Source organism: Perissodus microlepis, chromosome 3 (genome assembly GCF_051167445.1).
Source record: "Perissodus microlepis isolate ML-2025 ecotype Zambia chromosome 3, ASM5116744v1, whole genome shotgun sequence".
Taxonomy (NCBI): Eukaryota; Metazoa; Chordata; class Actinopteri; order Cichliformes; family Cichlidae; genus Perissodus; species Perissodus microlepis.
In genome coordinates this window covers 17,811,639-17,835,019 of record NC_140463.1, presented here as the reverse complement: position 1 = coordinate 17,835,019, position 23,381 = coordinate 17,811,639, and the positions used below count along the sequence as shown (strand labels likewise).

The window sequence follows — 23,381 nt, the reverse complement described above, 5'->3', positions numbered from 1 at the left end:
ACGATGGCCTCCTCTCGCTGCCTTTTATTGGGAAAACAGTTCACACAATACACATCACAGCAAAAGCACCTCCCACCGTAAAACCCCCAAATGGTTCTAAGACAAGGCACTATGAGTGTGTATGTGTAAACATCTGTATGCATGTGAGAATGTGTGTGTGTGTGTGTTTGAGTGAGTGTGTGAGAATGTGTGTCTCTCTGTGTGCGTGACTTCCAACTGTTTCTAACAACATCCTTAGTCATAAAATGGTAATCTCCCCCCACACCCAATATTCATTCAGAACTCTACTGCTCGAGTCCAAAAAAGTGGACCACATCAGTCCAGCTCTGAGGTCTTTACACTGGCTGCCTGTCCGTCAGAGGATAGACTTTAAAGTTCTGATGCTGGTCTATATATTATGAAATTTCCCCTTGTGGGACTAATAAAGGTATCTTATCTTATAAAGCTCTGAATGGTTTAGGATCAAAATACATCAGTGACCTCCTGACCCAGTATGAACCTTCCAGATCCCTCAGGTCATCTGGATCCTATTTAATCAGTTCCCAGAGTCAAAACCAGACATGGAGAAGCTGCATTCAGCTTTTATGCTCCATATATCTGGAACAAACTCCCAGAAATCCTCAGATCAGCTAAAACACTCAGTTTATTTAAATCCAGGTTGAAGACTCACCTGTTCTCAGCTGCATTTGAATAAAGGACGCATTTGTCAGCTGCATTTGGAGGAGTCTACAGTTTTGGACAGCCTTCGTCGCCTGGCTGTGATGTAATCGGCCTACAAATGCGTCCTCAGGAAGATGCAGCCCATGGTTTTGGACATCCCCGTTATCTCTTGTTGATACTCATTCAGCACAATCTCCAGCAGGTGGAGGGTTGCGAGTTTAATGTTGATTACTGTTTCCTCAGACAGGTCTGATCCAGTTGGGTCTGCAGTGGAGCCTTGTGGAGTGGGGGAAGGAGTCGGCAGGGTCTGGATTAGCAGAGCGGCTGGTGGGGACTCTGCGAGGTCTCACAGTTGCGCTGCATCCTCTATAGGAATATTAGAAAACGCCTTGTTTTTGACGCTAAATAGTCAAAAACAAGGCGTTTTCTAATACCCTCGTACGCAGTGTTGTGTCTGTCCCTCTTGATGGCGTCATCAACCTGGCTAAACAGACACTGCAAACCACTCCAGTTGCTCCCCTGTATAAAAAACAGGGGAGTCCTTAAACCATGTTGTGCGCTCTTCGAAGTTTTGGAGGGTAAGGATTTAACCTCCTGTTTTCAACCCCTCTGGTAGCTATAAGACTTTCCCTGTCATTACATACACTGAGAAAAATAAACGATCAGCCTTAACCCTGTAAAGCTCGGGGGCTGAGGAGCATACAGCATCTCTACAATACAATAGTGCAAAAGAGCTGGTGGGTGGTGGTGGCAGGGGGGGTGATAAAAGCACATACATATTACTACTCATGTATGAGTACAAGGTAGGAAGGGGAGGCCGGGAGACTCTGTGATACAACCTATACCACTAATCTTAACCTGATTTACGAAGAGGAACTTTCAAGTTAGAATCTATATTACATCCTGAATTGCCCGTGTGTAATAAATGATTATTACACCACGGTGTGTTTCACCTCTATCATTCATTTCAAATCTACACTGATGTTCTTCATTCTCGTATGTGACTGCAACTTTAACCCCTCTCCCTCTCGACTCCACTTCCCAGTAACAACGTCTAGTCAGACTCTCTCTACTTAGAACCTGCCAACATAAAGCAGTGGAGGACGGTGATTTCATTATTATGGTGTATGTGAAAGATTAGCTTTCTGATTTAAAGCCTGTTGGATTTTGTGCTAAATATCACAGTTTCCAACAAATCAAAGACAGTTAGTCAGCATAGTGACAAAGTAACCGAACATCTGCGAGCTCTTTGGGTGTGAGCGAGCCCGGGTTCAAATCCCGGACGAGTCCAGAGTGTTTCCGACATGACATTTTGATATGTTAGCAACAGCTTACACCATATCTCATTGTTATGAGATAAAAATACCTGATTTAAATTTAACATGGAACGTTTACCTATTTATACTGTAGGTAAACGTTACATGTCATATGGTGATCTAGGAATCCTTTAACATAGATATTATATTTAAGTTAAATATTTGTAGAATAACTTGTACAACTCAAACATTATTTTTAATAGAAAAGATGTAGTCAAAAACAATCATTCAGTCATTGATTGACTAATAAGACTTTAGTTGTTACGGCAGAAAGAAGATTAGTGACACCAATTTAAAACACACTTTAACTGAAATACAGCAAAAGTTCAAACTGTTCTGATAGTGCGGGGACGTTGTTGTGACTTATAAAGTGTCTGCTTATTTGTATTTGTTCTCTAAATCATGTATAAAACTAGTAGATGGTGTATTTTAAACCACTAGAAATGAATAGCTAACTTGAACCTATTGATCTGCTAGTCTGCTGGTATATTGCGAGTCGCCAGCTGAGGAGATGATGCAATTTATTATTTTAGTTTGTTAAAGATTTCTCTTCCTATTCTGATGGAATTGGGCTTCAGTGTTTTTTTCCTGTATAGCTACAGATCAAGGTGACAGCAAGTTAAAATGATGTTACCAGTGAGTGTCCAGCTGCAGACTGGGTTTGAATATTGTTATAAACAGATGTGGATCAGTTCATGTCTTTTATTCACTGTAAGATTTAACAAGGATTGAGAGAGGAGGACAAAGAGTAAGAGAGCCAAGAGAAACAGGTAAGAGTGGACGTGTGGAAAAATTGACCTCAAATGATAAAGCTGTAGATTCTGTTTTACCACATTCATTGATGATGATTTGACGTAACCGAGCAGTGTATTTTCCTGTTATCAATTATGCATCCCAACCTGCTCTTGTAATAATTCTTATGAGATTATATTTCTGTCATTTTCCAGCAAATACAATTCTAGTTTAGTGAGCAGTTCAGTGAGAAAGACGGTTTTTCAAAACAGGAAGAACAAGGGATAAAACAGTGATGTTAGCGGAGCAAAGTGCGCCGACTTTGTTCAACATTACTTGGCAACAGGGAACGTGAGGCAAGTTGCACTGGTGCATTTGTGACAGCTTCACTTGAAATGCCTTCGCCGCATCATACATGCCATGTCCATGAACTGACAGATTTCCTTGCTGAGCTCAAAACCTCTGTTGAGAACTTTTCCCCAACTCAGCCAGCGGACCTCTGTATGATGAGGAACTCTGAATCTATTTCCCACATAAAAGACTGAAATTGACGGTGATTTAAACTTTTAGCTCAGATAAAATGTACAGTCTGCGTTACGGTGATCATTACATGCTCCATTTTTAGGACTTTACCACACAGCGTCTCTTGGTGTGTGATGCAGTAATATGCCGTTAACTCACCGGTACAGCTCTCCTCCTGCATCTTTACTAGATCCTACATCCTGCACAACACCAGCGCTCCATCTGTTGTCCCAGGGGAGTTTCATGTCGGTTACACTTTGACATACGTTTTAAAAAATGTCTTTGCATTTGCAATGCAGACTACTTTGGGCCCAGAAGCAGAATTCGTCACGTCATCACTTAAAGACCGAATAGGCAGAATGCTACAGGCATAGCTCTAAAGAATGTAGCATCATGGGCAGTGTAGTCTGTGCTGCATTGAGAATGGACTGCCATACACGTTATGTGTCTGTGAGCAAGAGGAGGGAGAAAAAGGATTGTGGAAAAGTACGAGTTGTCATCGAGCAAAAATAAGAGCTGGTAGCATGTAAATATAATAATAACCACTGCAGCCAAGAAGAGTGCCTGACAAGCCCAGTTATAAGTAGCTATTAAGACTCGACTGTACACCGTGTTCGTGTTTTCCTCCGAAACAATAAGTTCTGTTGGAGCAGCCTTTCAACGCCTCTCTCTGTCTCTCGCAAGCAAAGTTGACCCAGACAACAAAGTAAAGCTAGTTTTTGGCTACGAGCCCAACATGGAGCCCGACATGGAGCCCGACATGGAACCCGACGCATTAGCCAGAGGTCCCTTTACTACGGGACCTTCAGTAACAGTAATAAATCACACAGCAATAGTACATTCGTGTAGTTGTAAAAAGCATGATAATATATTAAGTAATCCAGAGAAACATGCTGAACATTTGAAGCTTTTATATTCCAAGCAAAGCGAACAGTGTGTGAGAGACGATCTGTGATTAGTGTGTTCACACCTGCAGCTTCAACAAGGTTTCGTGTACTCACACGTCAGCATGCGAACTTTACTCTGACTAGATTTAGTCTGAGCAGTCAGACAACATATTTTTAAATGTTACAGCATCAACACACACAGAGCTTAGCCCCTCCCACCTGTCCTCCTTCCTGTAAGCAGCTCACCTGTGTGTCCCTGTTTAATGTCCAGGTGTGGAGCTTGTTGTTCGTGTCTCTGTGTGAAGAAACTGTAAGTTGGTTTTTTTTTATCTCCTCCTTTAACAGTTTGACTGTTTGTTTCTGCTCTGTGATGTTTGAACCAGATGTTCAGCTCTTACTTCAGGACAAACTTTGATCACTCTTTTTTTTTTAAGACACTGGTTATCAATCAGTAACTCTACACTGAAACATTTGTTACTGTGAACAACAGTTTAAATGGATCTGTATGAAACTTCAGATCCATTAGACAAATTAGTTTGTTGTTGAGAAGTGGACTTTCAGCTTTTACTGAATTTGTACTGGTTTTATTGTTGAAACAAGATGAAGTAAAGAAGCAGAATTTTTCAGTAAAAACATGAAAAAAAGAAGAAAATTCAAGAGGGATGTGACTTACATCATGCATGATGTGCAGAAAAGCATTTGGCAACTTTTCCATGTCTTTGTGTCGCTGTCGAGTTCACTTTGTACTTTCTCTTTTTGGATAAATCAGTGGATTTGAGTCTGAGTTTTCTTGTTTAGCATTTTAAGCTTTTAATCAATGATAGTTGGACAAGGTGTGGTCTCTTGCCTTTCTCTCCATTTTGACGTCCCAAGTCTTCAGATTTTTTGTAAAATGCTTTTACATTTCTTCCTTTTGAACAGTTTTCAAAGGCTCACTTGATGTTATTTGAGTAAGTTGAGTCCTTTATGTAAAGGTTAAGATCTATGTTGCATTCAATCACAACAGGAAATGCAATCAGAAGCACAAATAAACAAAAAATAAAAACTAATCAGTACTGATTATTAGTCTTTACACTGCATTCCAAATTATTATGCAAATGGTATTTTTCTCTGATTTTCCTAAATAGTGATTCAAATGACAGTCAGCATAATTTTCGAGTCATCAACCATTAGAGTATAATTTAAATGTTACTGAACAAATCTCCCAATGAAAACAGTATGTTTTTCAAAAATAAAAAACTTAAAAGGCACAGTTCCAAATTATTACGCACACAGAGTTTCAAAAGATTTTATAGGTTGTAGAGAATTAAAAATGGTCATTTATTGAATCTGCAGCATTAGTAGATCATATTTATTGAAATCACAAGATATTTCAATCAGAAACATCTTAACAGGTCAAGTTACATATTAACATAGGACCCCTTATTTGATAGCAGTTTCACAGTTCTTGCACCCATGGAACTTGTGAGTTTTTGGGAAGTTTTTGCTTGAATGTCTTTGCAGGATGTTAGAATAGCCTCCCAGAGCTGCTGTTTGGATGTGAACTGCCTCCCACCTGTTTTGCTTGCTTGAATGCTCCAAAGGTTCTTAATAGAATTGAGGTTAGGGGAGAATGGGGGCCACACCATGCGTTTCTCTCCTTTTATGCCGATAGCAGCCAATGATGCAGAGGTATTCCTTGCAGCGGTCATTTTCACACCTTCAGGGACCCTAAAGGGGCCGATCAGCTCTTTTCCCGTGATTCCGGCCCAAAACATGACTCCACCATCTCCCTGCTGACGACGCAGCCTTGTTGTGACATCATGGCCATCCACCACTGTATCCACCACTGCATCCATCTGGACCATCCAGGGTTGCACGGCACTCATCAGTGAACAAGACTGTTTGAAAATTAGTCTTCATGTAGTTCTGGGCCCACTGCAGCCGTTTCTGCTTGTGAGCATTGGTTAGGGGTGGCCGAATAGAAGGTTTATGCACAACTGCAAGTCTCTGGAGGATCCTACAGCTTGACATTCGCGGGACTGCAGAGGCACCTGCAACTTAAAATATGTGTTTGCTGCTTTTTAATGGCCTTTTAGCAGCTGCTCTCTTAATCTGATGTATTTGCCTGGCAGAAACCTTCATCATTGTGATTTGATTTCAGTGATCCAAAGATGACCACCACAATTCCATCCTTGAGTTTAATTGAAAAACAACTTATTTAATCTTTATGAAACTTAAATAAACACAATTTGTATAATAATTTGGGATCCGGTGTATGTATAAAAAACTCAGAGAAATGTTCAGATGTGAAGATCTGAACCACTTTAACAAGGACTCCTATTTATTGATGAAAAACAGAAGCACGTATTTAAAAACAGAAAGAACAGAGAAGAATAAAGTTGTAATAACCAAGTTAATGTTCACACTCAGACCCACATGTAGCGTGACACACTCAGGCATGAGGAAGTGTTCAGTTAAAAACATTCCTCTGCTAACAGCTGATAATTTTGGCGTCACAGAAACTAATGGAGCTGAACTGACCTGACTGTATTTATAGATCACTGTAATATTTCATAACTTTAAGGGTTTTTTAAAAAAACATTTCTTTATGTTTGTAGCTCTGGATTTATTAAATTCTATAATTGTGATGTCTGCATGTGAATTATGGTCTATAACTAAAGGCTAAACTAATAATTTTGATGGTATCATGAAATCCTCTTGGACTATCTGTCTGTCAGCTCTCTGTTGGTGTAGCTGATGTAGAAATAGTTTTGTGATGGAAGATTTCTTTATTCTATGTAGTAATATGTATTTTACATTGGTAATAATAGTATCACTTTGTCACATAGTTATATGAATGTAGGATGTTATCTCAAGTGGGCCTGTTTATCACACCTTCACAGTGGGGTCATTGTATGTGGGTTACAGGCATATAGGCACCGCATAAGGGAGGTGCCGGTTGGTCGTAATTCTCCTTTGGGGGGAAGGGTTCGAGGATGAGCTGAACTGGGAGGTATAGAGCTAGGTGATGTGCTGAGGAATTTCCCATGAGTTTGGCCGGGTCATATGTAAGGCAGCGCCCATCTTTAGAGACCATTCTGGTTTGTGACCAGAGCGCTCTCTCCACATGCAGTCTGTATAATAAACTCTGCTTCAAAAAGATGCTTACCGGGTGTTTGCAGTTTATTTAAAATTTCCTCAACAGTTACCTTTTGTAGTTTGTGATCACAGTGATAAATGCGAGCAGTGTAAAACAAATTGTAAAGAATATGGTCAGAAAATAAAGCAGCGTCACTACCTTGCTGTCGGTTCCAGATGTGTCCAAAATGTGATCACAGAGGTTCTCTGATGAGTTAGGAATGAGACTGTGTTGGCAGATCATCTCTAATCTTCTGTGCAATAAAAAAATGATTTAACATCATCGTAACCCAGATAGCTGACTCATCTGTTAAAGCTGTTCTTGTGTTTTTGGGTTCTTGATAAACAGCTTCCTTTCTGTTTTCAGTCATTCTATATCTATTATAGTACTGGACGGAATCATTGAGTAATTTGATTATAAAAAAATCCTTGATGCAGATCCTTTGCTTTGATGTTTTGTTTAACACATGGCTCTGTAGTGTGCCCATGTGTTAAATGATGTAAACGTGAGCATTTCACACACATTTGCAAGTAAAACAGAGCTACAATAAAAGTGTATTTAGGAGCAACCAATTAAAAAGTCTGACCACATTAAGGCTACACGCCATTTGTAAAGGGAAACATGCTGAAATTAACATCAACATCTTTCCACATTTAGCTCAAAACCTTACAAAAACATGTTTTTTCAAGTCATTTTTTACAACATTTAGTAAAATATTTGTAACTTTTTATGTTACATTTATATTTATGTTACTTACCACTGTACAGTCCATCACTTCAGTAGTTTAAAGGACCAAGGCACGGCAAGACCAACATCAGGAACATCAGCAACTAAAAGAAATGTTACATCTCTCGTGTTTTGTGAAAATGAGAAAAGACAAGAAAAAACAAGTCACGCTAAACTTATACAATAGCATTAATAGTATTTCAGTTGATGTTCACATTAATGATTGGTGTTTCCTCTGCAGGTGAAGGTAGAAAGTGCGTGTGAGCTGACGTGGATGTGAATTCAGCAGCATGGATCAGTGTGAGGACAGAGAGGAGGGAGTCCCTCCCTCTAAAACCACTCTGTGTGGGGAACATGACAGCCAGACCAAAGCTCAGAGGTGAGATGACCATCTCTAACTGTCCATGACTCTTCTCCATGTCACAGCTCAGCACTCACATCACTGCTTCATCATTATTTACAGGAACCAGCCTGAACCTCCACCCAGCTGTGTGTCCTTAAAGACTGACGACTCTAATGAACGTTTCATTAATTTTAAAGTCCAGCAGGCATCTGCTGCAGAGAGGTGAGCATGAAGTCTTCGAGAGCTGATTTAACTGCTTGATGTTGTTGGATATATGTTGTTGGCAAACAAGACTTTTATCTGAAATGACTTTTTTTTTCTTTTTTAATCTCATCAGGACTGGATTTTATATTCCTGACGGAAACTTGGCTTCAACCCAGTGAGTTTTCTTCCTTCTCGGAACTCCATCCCCCCGATTGTTCATTTCTCAGCTCTCCCCGGATCACTGGTAGAGATGGAGGGCTAGCTTTGGTATTTAAAAACTAATTTCGCTGTTGGCAACTGCCACCTTTTTTCTACTCCAGCTTTGAGGTGCAGTTTTTGGAACTGAACTCCGCTCCCTCAGTCCTCTGAGCTGTGGTGTATCGTCCACCGAAATGCATTAAGGATTTTAATCTTGCTGTTGCAGACTTACTAGGGAATCTTGTGCTAGGATATGACCGTGTTTTAATTGTTGTTGAGTTTAACATCCATGTACGCTGTGAGACTAGACCACTAGTAAAGGACTTCCTTCCCCTTATGGACACTTTAATCTTACTCAGTGGGTGTGTGATCCAACTCACGAAATGCCACACACTTGTTCAGGTGCTGTCAAACAGTCTGGATGTTTGTATTACAGAAATCAAAGACTGTGGGATATCAGATCATTTCCCAGTGATGTTTAATATCGCAGTGTGTAATGTGGAGTTGAACAGTGAGGGACCTGTGCGTCAGTTACGCATGATTGACCGCTGCTCACTATTCTCTGCTTTTACTAACTGTATGATGTATGATGCCAACTGTAAATATCAACACTTCGCCGAGTTCTTTTGGTTCCTCAGAGGCATCCAATGGAAGACAAAACACTGCTCAGTAGACCATTTAACCCTTTATTTCTCTTTCACAATACTTCTAGAAAGGAGATGCGTCCTGCATGACACGTTGCCACGGATCTCAAAATGGTGGTGTGCCCCTAACAGTTTTATGCCAGATGCTCTCTCATTCTAGTCTAAACAACAGTGTCTCAGTAACCTTCCACTAGAGATGGTCCCCTCTTATCTACATTTTCCCACGCAAGTGTGAGCAAGAGTCTGCAGCTTTCTACTCTCGCAGGACACATGGTTTCATGCATTTATTTTTCAGGGTTGTGTCCACTTAATACTGTACTCTATAACTTTATAACACTTGTTATTAATAAAAAAGCATAGTATTTTTGAGGCACTGCAAATTATTTAATCCCAACACAACCTTAGTGTGGAACTAGTGATTGAAGAGCTAGCTAACCTTTTTATTCAACATGTTCTGGCATGTTTGACTCTGTTGCTCCACTTAGGAGTAATCGCATTAAATCTTCATGGCAACCTTGACTGAATGAAACCACCCACGCTCTCAGATGTGAATGTCGAAGTGCAGTGAGAAAAAGGAAGAAGGTCAAACTCTAGGTGTCTTTGAGCATCTTACATGACTGCTTATCAAAATAAAAGAAGATTGTTAAAGCTGCAACATCTTTTTCTGTCCAGTGTAATTTCTACCAACAGTCACAATCCCTGAGTTCGTTTAATAGTTTTAATAGTTAATAGTTTTGTGATGAACCCCTGTGCCACTGTTTTATGGATGCTTCCTTTGCACTTTAGGAAAACATTTTAAAACACTTCATTGAAAAAATCTTAGCTTTAATGTCTCCACATGCACAGGCAGGGTTAGACCTTGATCAGCCTTCTAAGTGCTCGGCTGTTTTTCCAGCACTTTGAGCCTGTGACTTTTCCTGCCATAAAGGATGTAATCAATTACTCAGGACCTTCTAATTTTCCTCAGGATATTCTTCCTTCTCGCTTTTTCAAGGAAGCTCTTCACGTTATTGGACCTAGTTTTTTACTTTTATTGAATGGCATTTGTGAAGAGTTGCAGTCTGGTGTTAAATCTCGTCACAGTACTGAGTCGACACTTTTAAGAGTTTTTAATTATCTTCTTTTAACTTTCGACTCAGCATTTTCTGTTGTTCTAGTCCAGCTGAACATAACATTCTTTTATCGAGACTTCAACACATTGTTGGTCTTAAAGGCGCCGTATTAAACAGGGTTTAAATTATAACTATCAGAGAGGTCCTTTTCTGTTGCTACTGAAGAATACTCCTCTTCCTCCGCCCCTATTTGTTGCGGTGTGCCACATGGGTCTGTTTTGGGCCCAACTCCCTTCTCCTTATACATGCTGCCTTTGGGATCTATTTTCAAGAAATACAACATTGCCTTTCACTGTTATATTGATGACATCCAAATTTACTTCCCCTTGATACTGGATGTCTCTGTCCCACTGCCACCTTTCCTGAACTGTCTACATGATGTTAAAGACTGAATTTTCTCACCCTAAACGAAAATAAGACCGAAGTTATTGTTTTATGAAGTCATGCCCCTTTGGATAAGTTAACGGATACCCTTGGGCCTCTTGCTTGTGATCACTCCCACACTGTAAGAAATCTCTGAGTGTTTTTAGATAGCTCTTTTAAATTAGAGAAGCAAGTGTCCACAGTTGTGAAAAACAGTTTTTATCAGTTACATGAAATTGCCAAAGCAAAGCCTTATCTTCCTCCTAAAAATCTAAAAAAAAAATTATTCATGCCTTCATCACCTCTAGACTCGCCTGCTGCAATTCTCTCTGTTTAGGTATTCAACACTCCATCGCTTGCATTTAGTTCAAAATACTCATGCTGTTGTCTTCTAACAGGTTTGAGAATGTATGAAAGGTTTTCTCTGAAAAGGAGAAAAACGAACGAATCTGATTGTGAGCGCATGCTGCTCATAAACCCGTATTTAGCATTAATGGTGCAATCCCAGATGTGGTGGATCGGCATCCTGTACTTGGACTAATTCTTCATGATTTTTCCACAGAGTGGGCCAGAACAGCTCAGAGTTTCCCTGTGGTCCGTCTGCCCAGCAGCATGAAACACACCTGGACTCCATATTTATGGTCTGCACATGTTCAACAACTACTTTACTACTAAACAAAACATCTACATAATAATAATAATGATAATAATAATACTTATTATTATTATTGTTGTTGTTATTATTATTACTGATGCAAATACAATGAATGAAAGTATAATGTATTGTCGAGAATGACACCCAGACTCTTAACCCGTGAGGAGGGGGAGACAGAGGAACAGTCACTGACTAAGGAAAAATTGTTTTGGATCGTGTTGATTTTATACTAATGTGGAGAACCTTAGTTTTGTCGCTATTTATTTTGAATAAATCTGAAGACAACCAGGATTTTGTTTTCGATATATAGTCAGTGAGTGAGGAGGGAGGCAAGGTAGATTTGTTGTCATTTGTGTGTCAGTGGAAATTGTTGTTGTATTTATGAAAGATAGTACATGGGGAAGAAATGAATGATAAAATACCTGAAGTGACTGAAGAAGGCTGGAATGTGAATAATTTGAGCTAAATGACCTGGGTGCAGTCTGAAAGGAAAGACTCAACCCTTAGAGTGGGTATGGAGTGATGTCAGTGGAGGATAATCTGTTAGGAGGGTACAATGCCTGATAGTATCAAAGGCTCCACTGAGGTCAACAAGAATGAGAATAGTAAGTAAAATGGAATCAGCTGAGAAGGTCATTGGTAACTTCTATGAGTGCAGTCTCTGTTCTCGGAGGGGAATGAAAACCAGACTGAAACTATTTGTAATTGAGATAAATGTGAATGAACTTGAATGACTACCTGTGGCGGGGCGTGGCCTGCGGGTGCCGTGCAGGGGAGATGGACGCACCCGCATGGCATCTGTAATCATGCCCTGCTGACTTAAATATTGCACTGGGTCCTGTGATTGGGGTTGTTGTTGTTGGTATGTTGTGCTGGCAGCAGGAGAGCTGCAGCTCTGTGTGTGTTGTAACAGCAACCATGAGCGTAAATAAAGAAGGCTGCAAAGCACGAAAATTTCTCTGGGTCTGCCGTGGTGCTTCACTCTACCATTTCTAAAATGATTTTGGAAATGAAAAATAAGTTCGAAACACAGTCAATAAAAAAGTTAATCTCATTTACTTTATTATATACCCTTTGTTTGCAATGACAGAGGTCAAGCGTTTTCTGTAAGTCTTCACAAGGTTTTCACACACTGTTGCTGGTATTTTGGTTCATTCCTACATGCAGATCTCCTCTAGAGCAGTGATGTTTTGGGGCTGTTGCTGGGCAACACAGCTTTCAATTCCCTCCAAAGATTTTTTTTATGGTGTTGAGATCTGCGAATTGGCTAGGTCACTCCAGGACCTTGAAATGATTCTTACAAAGCCACTCCTTTGTTACCTGGGCAGTGTGTTTGGGATCATTGTCATGCTGAAAGACCCAGCCATGTTTCATCTTCAATTCCATGCTGATTGAAGGAGGTTTCACTGAAAATTACATGGATACATGGCCCCATTCATTCTTTCCTTTACATGTATCAGTTGTCTTGGTCCCTTTGCAGAAAAACAGCCCCAAAGCATGATGTTTCCACCCAATGCTTCACAGTAGGTATGGTGTTCTTTAGATGGACCTCAACATTCTTTCTCCTCCAAACACGACAACTTGAGTTTTTACTAAAAAGTTCCATTTTGGTTTCATCTGACCATATGACATTCTCCCAATCTTCTTCTGGATCATCCAAATGCTCTCTAGCAAACTTCAGATGGGCCTGGACATGCACTGGCTGTAGCAGGGGACACGTCTGGCCCTGCAGGATTTGAGTCACTGGCGGTGTAGTTACTGTTACTGATGGTAGCCTTTGTTACTTTGGTCCTAGCTCTCTGCAGGTCATTCACTGTGTGGTTCTGGGATTTTTGCTCACTGTTCTTGTGATCATTTTGACCCCACAGGGTGAAAACTTGCGTAGAGCCCCAGCTCGAGGGAGATTATCAGTGGTCTTGTATGTCTTCCATTTTTTAATAATTGCTCCCACAGTTAATTTCTTCACACCAAGCTGCTTCTCAGCCTGGCGCAGGTCTATAATTTTGTTTCTGGTGTCCTTTGACAGCTCTTTGGTCTTGGCCATAGTGGAGTTTGGAGTGTGACTGTTTGAGGTTGTGATAACAAATTCAAACAGGTTAATACAGGTAACGAGTGGAGGACAGAGGAACCTCTTACAGAAGAAGTCACAGGTCTGTGAGAGCCAGAAATCTTGCTTGTTTCTAGATGTCCAAATATTTATTTTCCACTATAATTTGCAAACAAATTCTTTGAAAATCAGACAATGTGATTTTCTGGATTTATTTTTTTTCATTTTGTCTCTCATAGTTGAGGTATACCTATAATGAAAGCCTTTTTAACTTTTTGCTTTTTCGGGCAGCACGGTGGCACGTTGGTTAGGACTGTTGCCACACAGTAAGAAGGTCCTGAGTTCAATTCCACCATCAGGCCGGTGTCTTTCTGTGTGGAGTTTGCATGTTCTCCCCGTGTTTGCATGGGTTCCCTCCGGATACTCCGGCTTCCGTCCAAAGACATGCAGATTCTTCCTTCAGTGGGCTGGTTTCAGTCATTATGCAAATGTACTGTTTATAAGATTGGGGAAACCTGCAGTCAGCTGAGACTGAAGAAGTCACTTGGATGAGTGACGAAACGTTTCTCCCACAAAACGCTACGTCCAGATGAACAGAATCAACTTTTGGAGACTGGATGATGTTGTTAAGCAATGAAAAGAGTGACTTGGTGTTACCTTCATTAGAAGAGATAATATGACAATAGTAACTAGGCTAGTTTGAGCGATGCTGTCCTTATAATGTCGTTTATGATTTTTATACATCTTTTATGAGCAAGTCCAGTTCTTTTGTAGAGCCTCTCAAGTTTGTGACAGTAATAGTAAAAGTTCAGGTGTAAACTCAGGGGGTAGAGAAAGAGGAGAAAACACATCTTTTTTTTCATGGAGTTCAGTGTTGTAGAGTGAAATCAGTTCTTCAATGGTGAATAAACTCTGAATGTCTATGAAAGAGTCAATGCTACTGGAGAGAGAATTATTAATAGAGAATTGTTAATAAAGAGAGTTTCATAGATAAGCTGGGTTACACCAGAGCAGCAAATCAGGTTTCAAATGTTTCCTTTAGACTGAGTAGCAACACCAATATGCTGCTGAAATCCAAACTCTCAAGGTAAGATACAAAATCTCTGATGAGAGAGTTATTAATACTGTGATAGATGTGAGGCAGGCAGCAAAATCATTTGGGAACTGATTGTTGAGTTTAGGGAAATGGTAGACAGTTGAATAAATGCTAGGAGTAGGAACAGACATTTAACACACAGTAGATTCAAAAGAACTGACACAGGAGCAGAGACTAGTATGACTTTTCACCTCTCATGATAGATTATTGTAAGGTCCCCGGCCAGTACTACAGGGTTGAAAGATGTTAACAAACCCAGGAGGAGCTGATTCATTCAACTGAGACAAGTCATTGGGCATTGCTAAGTCTCAGTTGACCAGAGAAAGTCTAGCTTACAGTTGGTAAAGAGATCATAGAAGATATGTCCCTTGCTCTTAAGTAAGTGGGTGTTAGGTAGATTGAAGTTGAGAGTGATGGTATCATATTTAGCAGCAAAAAAGAGGTGCATCAACAACTGAACAGTCAATTAAGACATGACACAAATGTATAAAGTTACCAATGAGAAAGTCCAGTCATCTGTTCACAGTCATCTCCATGCTGCTCTTTGTTCGACCAGTGGATTGTCCAACATGGATCTGATGTTTGGCTGCATGATTTCAGTCTGACTGGGTCATTCATAAAGTATTCTGTTCCAGCTGCTGGAGGACAATATCATCCTTTTTGTAAAGAATGAGCTGAAGAAGATCCAGAAGGTTCTGAGTCCAGATTACCCGGAATGCGTAGAGAATAAGATTGTGAATGAGGAGGTTTTGAAGGGTGAGGATGATGAGCAGCAGAGCAGCAGAGAAGCATTTGTGAAGATCACATTGCACTTCCTAAGAAAACTGAAGCAGGAGGAGCTGGCTGACCGTCTGCAGAGCAGTAAGACAATTTCTCTAGATATTTAAGCTGCTGGATGAATGGAACATTTAGTAATGTCTCATTAATGTTAACAAAAATATTACACATGCATATTTTCGGGGGCACAAATAGTCATATGCATTTCATTTCCTTGTTTTCTGTTTTTTTCATTGTTTTCAGAACATGTTGCAGCAATTTGTAAATGTAAACTTAAAACGAAGTTGAAGAAGAAGTTCCAGTGTGTGTTTGAGGGGATTGCTAAAGAAGGAAACCCAACCCTTCTGAATCAGATCTACACAGAGCTCTACATCACAGAGGGAGGAACTGCAGAGGTCAATGATGAACATGAGGTCAGAAAGACTGAAACAGCATCCTGGAAACCAGATAGACCAGAAACAACAATCAGACAAGAAGACATCTTTAAAGCCTCACCTGGAAGAGATGAACCAATCAGAACAGTGCTGACAAAGGGAGTGGCTGGCATTGGGAAAACAGTCTTAACACAGAAATACACCCTCGACTGGGCTGAAGACAAAGCCGATCAAGACATCCAGTTCATATTTCCATTCCCTTTCAGGGAAATGAATATACTAAAAGAGAAAAAGTTCAGCCTGGTGGAACTTGTTCATCACTTCTTTACTGAAACCAAAGAAGCAGGAATCTGCAGCTTTGAAGACTTCCAGGTTGTGTTCATTTTTGATGGTCTAGATGAGTGTCAACTTCCTCTGGACTTCCACAAAAGTGAAATCCTAACTGACCCTAGAAAGTCCACCACATTGGATGTGCTACTGACCAACCTCATCAGGGGGAAACTGCTTCCCTCTGCTCACCTCTGGATAACCACACGGCCTGCAGCAGCCAGTCAGATCCCTCCTGACTGTGTTGACATGGTGACAGAGGTCAGAGGGTTCACTGACCCACAGAAGGAGGAGTACTTCAAGAAGAGATTCAGAGATGAGGAGCAGGCCAGCAGGATCATCTCCCACATCAAGACCTCACGAAGCCTCCACATCATGTGCCACATCCCAGTCTTTTGCTGGATCACAGCTACAGTTCTGGAGGATGTGCTGAAAACCAGAGAGGGAGGACAGCTACCCAAGACCCTGACTGAGATGTACATCCACTTCCTGGTGGTTCAGGCCAAAGTGACGAAGGTCAAGTATGATGGAGGAGCTGAGACAGATCCACACTGGAGTCCAGAGAGCAGGAAGATGATTAAGTCTCTGGGAAAACTGTCTTTTGATCAGCTGCAGAAAGGAAACCTGATCTTCTATGAATCAGACCTGTCAGAGTGTGACATCGATATCAGAGCAGCCTCAGTCTACTCAGGAGTGTTCACACAGATCTTTAAAGAGAAGAGAGGACTGTACCGGGACAAGGTGTTCTGCTTCATCCATCTGAGTGTTCAGGAGTTTCTGGCTGCTCTTCATGTCCATCTGACCTTCATCAAATCTGGAGTCAATCTGCTGGAAAAACAACAACCAACCTCCCATAAGTCTTTCTTTTTAAAAAAGAAAAGTAGTATAAAGTATCTCCACCAGAGTGCTGTGAACAAGGCCTTGCAGAGTCCAAATGGACACCTGGACTTGTTCCTCCGTTTCCTTCTGGGTCTTTCATTGCAGACCAATCAGGCTCTCCTACGAGGTCTGCTGACACAGACAGGAAGTATCTCACAGACCAGTCACGAAACAGTCGAGTACATCAAGAAGAAGCTCAGTAAGAATCTGTCTGCAGAGAAAAGCATCAATCTATTCCACTGTCTGAATGAACTGAACGATTATTCGCTAGTGGAGGAGATCCAACAGTTCCTGAGTTCAGGAAGTCTCTCCACAGATAAACTGTCTCCTGCTCAGTGGTCAGCTCTGGTCTTCATCTTACTGTCATCAGAAAAAGATCTGGATGTGTTTGACCTGAAGAAATACTCTGTTTCAGAGGAGGCTTTTCTGAGGCTGCTGCCAGTGGTCAAAACCTCCAACAAAGCTCTGTAAGTGAATATATACTCATCACTATATTTAAAAATGGTTGATTTCACAAATGATTGAAAATAGAACAGTCATATATTAAATGATTTCCTGTTTTCTTCCCTCATAGATCAGGTCAACCGATATCTCTAAATTACTTTTTTAAAATTGAAAGAAACTCCTAGGTTTTTTTGTAGTTCTGTGATTTTGTAATAATCCAAAGTTTTCAAGACTGTATGCATTTCTGTTAATGTATAATGTAAAATTACGTTTTATTCTGACACAGTATTGTTAGATTATATCTTAACATTCAGAGAGCACAAATTTTTACAACAACCCACATTTAGCACCCCCCCCCCCAAAAAAAAAACAAACAAACAAAAACAAAACAAAACAAAGATGAACATGGGACCCTTTTCTGAATTACAATTAATCCAATTTCTGCCCCACCATCCTACCTAAAAATATAAACAATATTTCCAAAATGTACAGAAGCCAGTTACAATGCAAGTGGGTGATTTGTTTTGTTTTTTTGTTGGTTTGTTTAAAGTGTGTGTGTGTGTGTGTGTGTGTGAGAGAGAGAGAGAGAGAGAGAGAGAGAGAGAGATTTTTACTGTTTGAACATAGACATAAGATTAAAAATTGTTGTCGAGTCCTTAGCGGTTAGGGAGCATTGAACTGTTTGATGCCTCAAAGAAGAAAAGAAATTAAGAAAAAATTACAAAAATAATTTTGACATTGTTGATCAAGACTGCTTAAAAAATTGCTAAATCTAATAATGCTTCAGTGTACTGTCATTGCACTACAACAGTGTTTTCAGTTTATCTTTTATATTTCAGACTGAGTGGCTGTAACCTCTCAAAGAAAAGCTGTGAAGCTCTTTCCTCAATTCTCAACTCCCAGTCCTCTAGTCTGAAAGAGTTGGACCTAAGTAACAATGACCTGCAGGATTCAAGAGTGAAGTTTCCATACTCTAAACTGACAACTCTCCGGTCAGATCAATATATATTCTGTTTTCTTATCAGTTAACCCTCCTATTCTCCTCAAATATTACTATCACGTTTTACCATGGGGGTTATTTACCTCTACAAAATGGCTTACATACAATTGTTGACCAATTGTTTGCGTCAGGCACTTTGTTTATTTATTGAATACATTAGTAGTCCCTTGATAATAAAATTCTAGTGCCACCATCAAGCCATGAAGTCAAACTTTTAATTTAGAATAAATGTATCTTGAAAAGTTTGAATTGAGAACTTTTCAAAATTACTGCCAACATTAATAACCACAAGTAGATGAACCCTGTTGGTCTTTGGTGATGACATGACATTTTCTCTAGCACCACCATCAGGTCAAATTTTCAATTCTAGATCTGTTTCTTTCTCGTGGTGTTTACATCCATGCCCTTTAGAATGAATCTTGTTAATTTTTCCTCTAGCACCATGACATCACTTTCAATCACCCCTCCTCTTTTCTTATACAGGCCTGGGACTGGCAATGGTAGAGTTGAAGTTTTTTTTTATTAATTTGTTTTGTTTTGTTTGTTTTTGCTGTTGGTTTGGAGGGAGTGGTACATATTTCATGTGAAATTCAACCATTTGTGAAACAGAAAATAATAGGAACATAGTCAGAACATGGAACAGTTCTTGTCCAACAGCCAAATTTTTTCTCTGCACTACTGTACACAGGATGTGAAGAGAGTGTGTGCATGCTCCTTGCAGACATATTTCTTGCATTGTGCCCAGGTCACGCTAGTCTTAGAATCATTCCTGGTGGGACAGCCCTGGCACCTGCCATGTTTCCTGCCCGTGGTTTGTAGTATTCAAAAGTAGAATGGGAGGGAGAGCCTTCAGTTTTGAATCCCCTCTTCTATGGAACCAGCTTCTATTTTGGATTTGGGAGACAGACACTATCTCTACTTTTGAAATTAGGCTTCAAACTTTCCTTTTTGCTAAATCATATAGTTAGGGCTAGATCAGGTGACCCTGAATTTTTTATCTTGTCTTCCTTCTCTCAGTGGGGTCATATGATTGTTGGGTTTTTCTCTGTATGTATTATTGTAGGGTCTACCTTACAACATAAAGCACCTTGAGGTGACTATGACTTATATCAGTGTTCTTTGTGTTCTTGTGTATAAATCTGCAGACTGAGTCACTGTAACCTTGCAGAGACAGCCTGTGAAGCTCTGTCCTCAGTTCTTAGCATGCGGTTCTCTAGTTTGAGAGAGCTGGACCTGAGTAACAACAACGTGAAGGATTTGGGATTGAAGCTTCTGTCTGTTGGTCTGGAGAGTCCGTACTGCAAACTTGAAACTCTCAGGTCAGATCAAGATGTGCTCTGCTCTTTTTTTTCTTTTGCATTTTGCATTTTGTTTGTATAACTTAATAAAAGTAACGAGATTTTTTGCCCTAGTTTTATAATCGTGAAAATTTAAATTCAGTTTTATTTACACAGTCCCAAACAATATTTAATCCTTAAATGATCCTGGATGCATTTTGTTCCATTTAATGTTTTTTTGTTTGTTTAATTTTTTATGCTATTTTACCTGTGCTCAGTGAATATAGCTCACATTTCCTTCCACTGCCCAACTCGGTTGACATTGGTAGCGCCCCACCTACGTTATGGACTATGTGAGGAGAGCCCTGCTTTTCCCGCCTGAGTCACCTGAATCTTTTTCAGAATCACTTTGAGGCATTTACTGAACCTTATCAGTCAGTCTTATCTAATCTGACACAGGACTCATGGGCTGTTTGTCCTCACTCGCACCAACATCACCTACATGTTAAAGCAGATGGTTAAACCTCCCTGAGCAAGATTTTGTTGGCGGTCTCTTCCTAGTTGTAAGACGTTTTTCCTCCTCCCTGTGACCAATTGCTGCTGACAGGGGATCATCTGAGAGTTGTGGTTCTTTCTCTTATATTGTAGTGTTATCTCTGCTATAAAAAGTTAAGACATTTTTATAAATGTAGGTAAATTAAATTGAGTGGATGGAGCTCACTTTCTCTGGGAAGAAAATAAAACACTTTTTTTTTGGTACGTACCTGCAGTCTGTCAGGCTGTTTGATCACAGTGGACGGATGTGCTTCTCTGGAATCTGCCCTGAGTTCTTCCCACTCCCATCTGAGAAAGTTGGACCTGAGCTACAATCATCCAGGAGACTTGGGAATGAAGCTGTTGTTGCCTGAACAGAAGAATCCATCCTGGAAACTGGAAACTCTCAGGTATGGAGAAAAGGTCTGGTACTGGAGGAAGACATTAAAACCATTGTTTTTCTTGTGGCATTACCAATAAGTTTGATGTGTCACATGACCCTCTTCCTATTGAAAAAACAAAAGTTGCATCCAAGATGGCCGACTTCTAAATGGCCGCCATGGTCACCACCCACTTGAGGAGTTTGCCCCCTCACAGATAATAATGTACCACAAACAGGACTTTAATATCACCAACCATTCCCATGTTAATACGGTGTATCCATATAAATGGCCCACCCTGTACAATTCACGACTACGTTAAGTCATTCACTAGTGTCTTTGCAGTTGTTTTAGGATCTTTGGACATATCTATAACTATATGTCTTCCCACAGTCTTTACATTTTTCACTTTGTTCCCCTGCCTGGCTTGTTCCATATAATAATAATAATAATAATAATAATAATAATGGATTGGATTTATATAGCGCTTTTCAAGGCACCCAAAGAGCTTTACAATGCCACTATTCATTCACTCACTGGTGGAGGCTCTCTTTAAATATGCTCCGTATGCTCTCTTTAAATTTCTTAATACTTATGCTCCAGTCATTGGGACTTGGAAACACTGGTGATTGTGTATATGGACCTTCTGCTTGGTGAGAATCAACAACTCTCTTTGTTTTGTTTTGTTTTGTTTTGTTTTTTGTTTGGGGGAGGGGGTGGTATTTGAAAGATACTGGTTCACAGATAGCCACATATTTCTGAAAATGTTGGACTGTTCCTTTATCACTGTCTAGCAGTATCAGTGTATGACGATGTAATGTCCTCGTGTGCATGCTGAAAGAGACTGTGCTGGTCTGACCCCCCTCCTCCTTTCAGGGTGGAGCCTGCTGGAGTCCGATGGTTGAGACCAGGTCTGAGGAAGTGTAAGTGCGTTTTTAATGTGATTTATGAAAACAAAGCAGCACACATTCAACCATCTTCAAACTGTCACAGCACTCATTCACCTCTCTGATGTCAGAAGTCATCATAGTGTCAATCAATCAACAGATGATAACAATAACTGCAACTGGATTGTGTTTGTTCTCTCCATCAGATTCCTGTCAACTCACAATAGATACAAACACAGTACACACAAACCTCAAACTGTCTGACAACAAAAGAAAGGTGACACATGTGGAGGAGGTTCATTTATATCCTGATCATCCAGACAGATTTGATGTTCATCCTCAGCTGCTGTGTAGAAATGGCCTGACTGGCCGCTGTTACTGGGAGGTTGAGTGGAAAGGAGATGTTGACATATCAGTGACTTATAGAAAAATCCGAAGGAAAAGTGGCAGTGATAACTGTTCATTTGGGTGGAATGATCAATCCTGGAGTCTCAGCTGCTCCGATGATGGTTACTCTGTCTGTCACAATAACAGAGAAACATCCATATCCTCCTCCTCCTCCTCAGTCTCTAACAGAGTAGCAGTGTATGTGGACTGTCCTGCTGGCACTCTGTCCTTCTACAGAGTCTCCTCTGACACCCTGATCCACCTCCATACCTTCAACACCACATTCACAGAACCTCTTTGTCCTGGATTTAGAGTGTGGTTTCCTAGTTCCTCAGTGTTTGTTTGCAGAGAATAATCTAAAGAGTGTACTCGTGCCTCTTTAGAGAAACACTTTGACTGTTGAACAGATAGTCTGATAGAAACACAACAATATCAGTATGTTGTGTTTCTCTGAAGCTCAGTTCACAACCAGCTCCTCTGCATTTTCAACAAATATGAACTCATTAAAAATAATCTGCTGTGATATCAAAAATGAATTCAGTTTAAGGTAGAATGTTATTTTATATTTCTTAGATAGTCAAAGGAGCTTGCAAAGAAAAGCGTCTGGACTTCTTTAAGTTACTTGAAGACGTTTCACCTCTCATCCGATATAAACCTAGTGGGAGTATCCCCCCACAGAGGGGGGATACTCCCACTAGGTTTATATCTGGTTTATATCTGGGACTCTCCACCATTTGACCTTAGAACTGAAGAAGCTTCTCGGATGAGAGGTGAAACGTCTTCAAGTAACTTAAAGAAGTCCAGACGCTTTTCTTTGCAAGCTCCTTTGACTACGATGACCTGGATGACTGAGAACCTTCACAGACATATTTCTTAGATATTTAATATGAAATGGTAACTCACGTGAGCCACCTTAAAATCACTATAGTCTGTGATAGGAACTGATGTCATTAGTAAACAGGATGTTAGCCAGTGAATTTGAGGAGAAGGGCTGTGCTCAGCTAGTTAAATCCAGCAACATCCACTTGCATCTTATGCCTTTTGTGGCTGCCGTCATCAGCGGTTATGCAGTTTTAAGGTAATTTCATGGTTTTAAGTTACAATAAATACGTTAAGAATACTTTGTTTTTAATAAATCAGATTGTAATGTACAGTGGTCCTTCGTTTATTGTGGGTGTTATGTTCTAAAAATAACCCGCAATAGTTGAAGTCTGCGAAGTAGCCAACTTTATTTTTTACAATTATTATAGATGTTTTAAGGCTGTAAAACCCGTCACTACACACTTTATACACTTTTCTCACACAGGCATGAACATTTTCACTTTTCTCTCTTGTTTAAACACTCTCAAAGTTCAAACCTTTGTAGAAAAATAAGTCCAGTATTATAAAATGAAACCAAAAATCAAACCCTCTTTTCAGGTCCAGAACATGGGAATAGAGCACCTGCGAGAGAATTCAACATCAATTAATCATTAATAAATCAATGAAT

At 40.1% G+C, this 23,381-nt stretch overlaps 1 protein-coding gene across 1 annotated transcript; it reads left to right on the top strand.

Moving 5' to 3' along the window:
* The first annotated feature begins 4,372 nt into the window (after positions 1-4,372).
* Positions 4,373-22,477, top strand: LOC146390277 (protein NLRC3-like). The gene is made up of 12 exons (XM_084923330.1): positions 4,373-4,427; positions 8,206-8,343; positions 8,428-8,529; positions 8,645-8,686; positions 11,391-11,469; positions 15,262-15,487; positions 15,647-17,450; positions 18,267-18,419; positions 19,573-19,746; positions 20,475-20,648; positions 21,495-21,541; positions 21,712-22,477. The coding sequence occupies exons 2-12, from the start codon at positions 8,255-8,257 to the stop codon at positions 22,245-22,247; spliced, it is 3,426 nt and encodes a 1,141-aa protein (XP_084779456.1). The 5' UTR covers positions 4,373-4,427; positions 8,206-8,254; the 3' UTR covers positions 22,248-22,477.
* Positions 22,478-23,381: the final 904 nt, after the last annotated feature.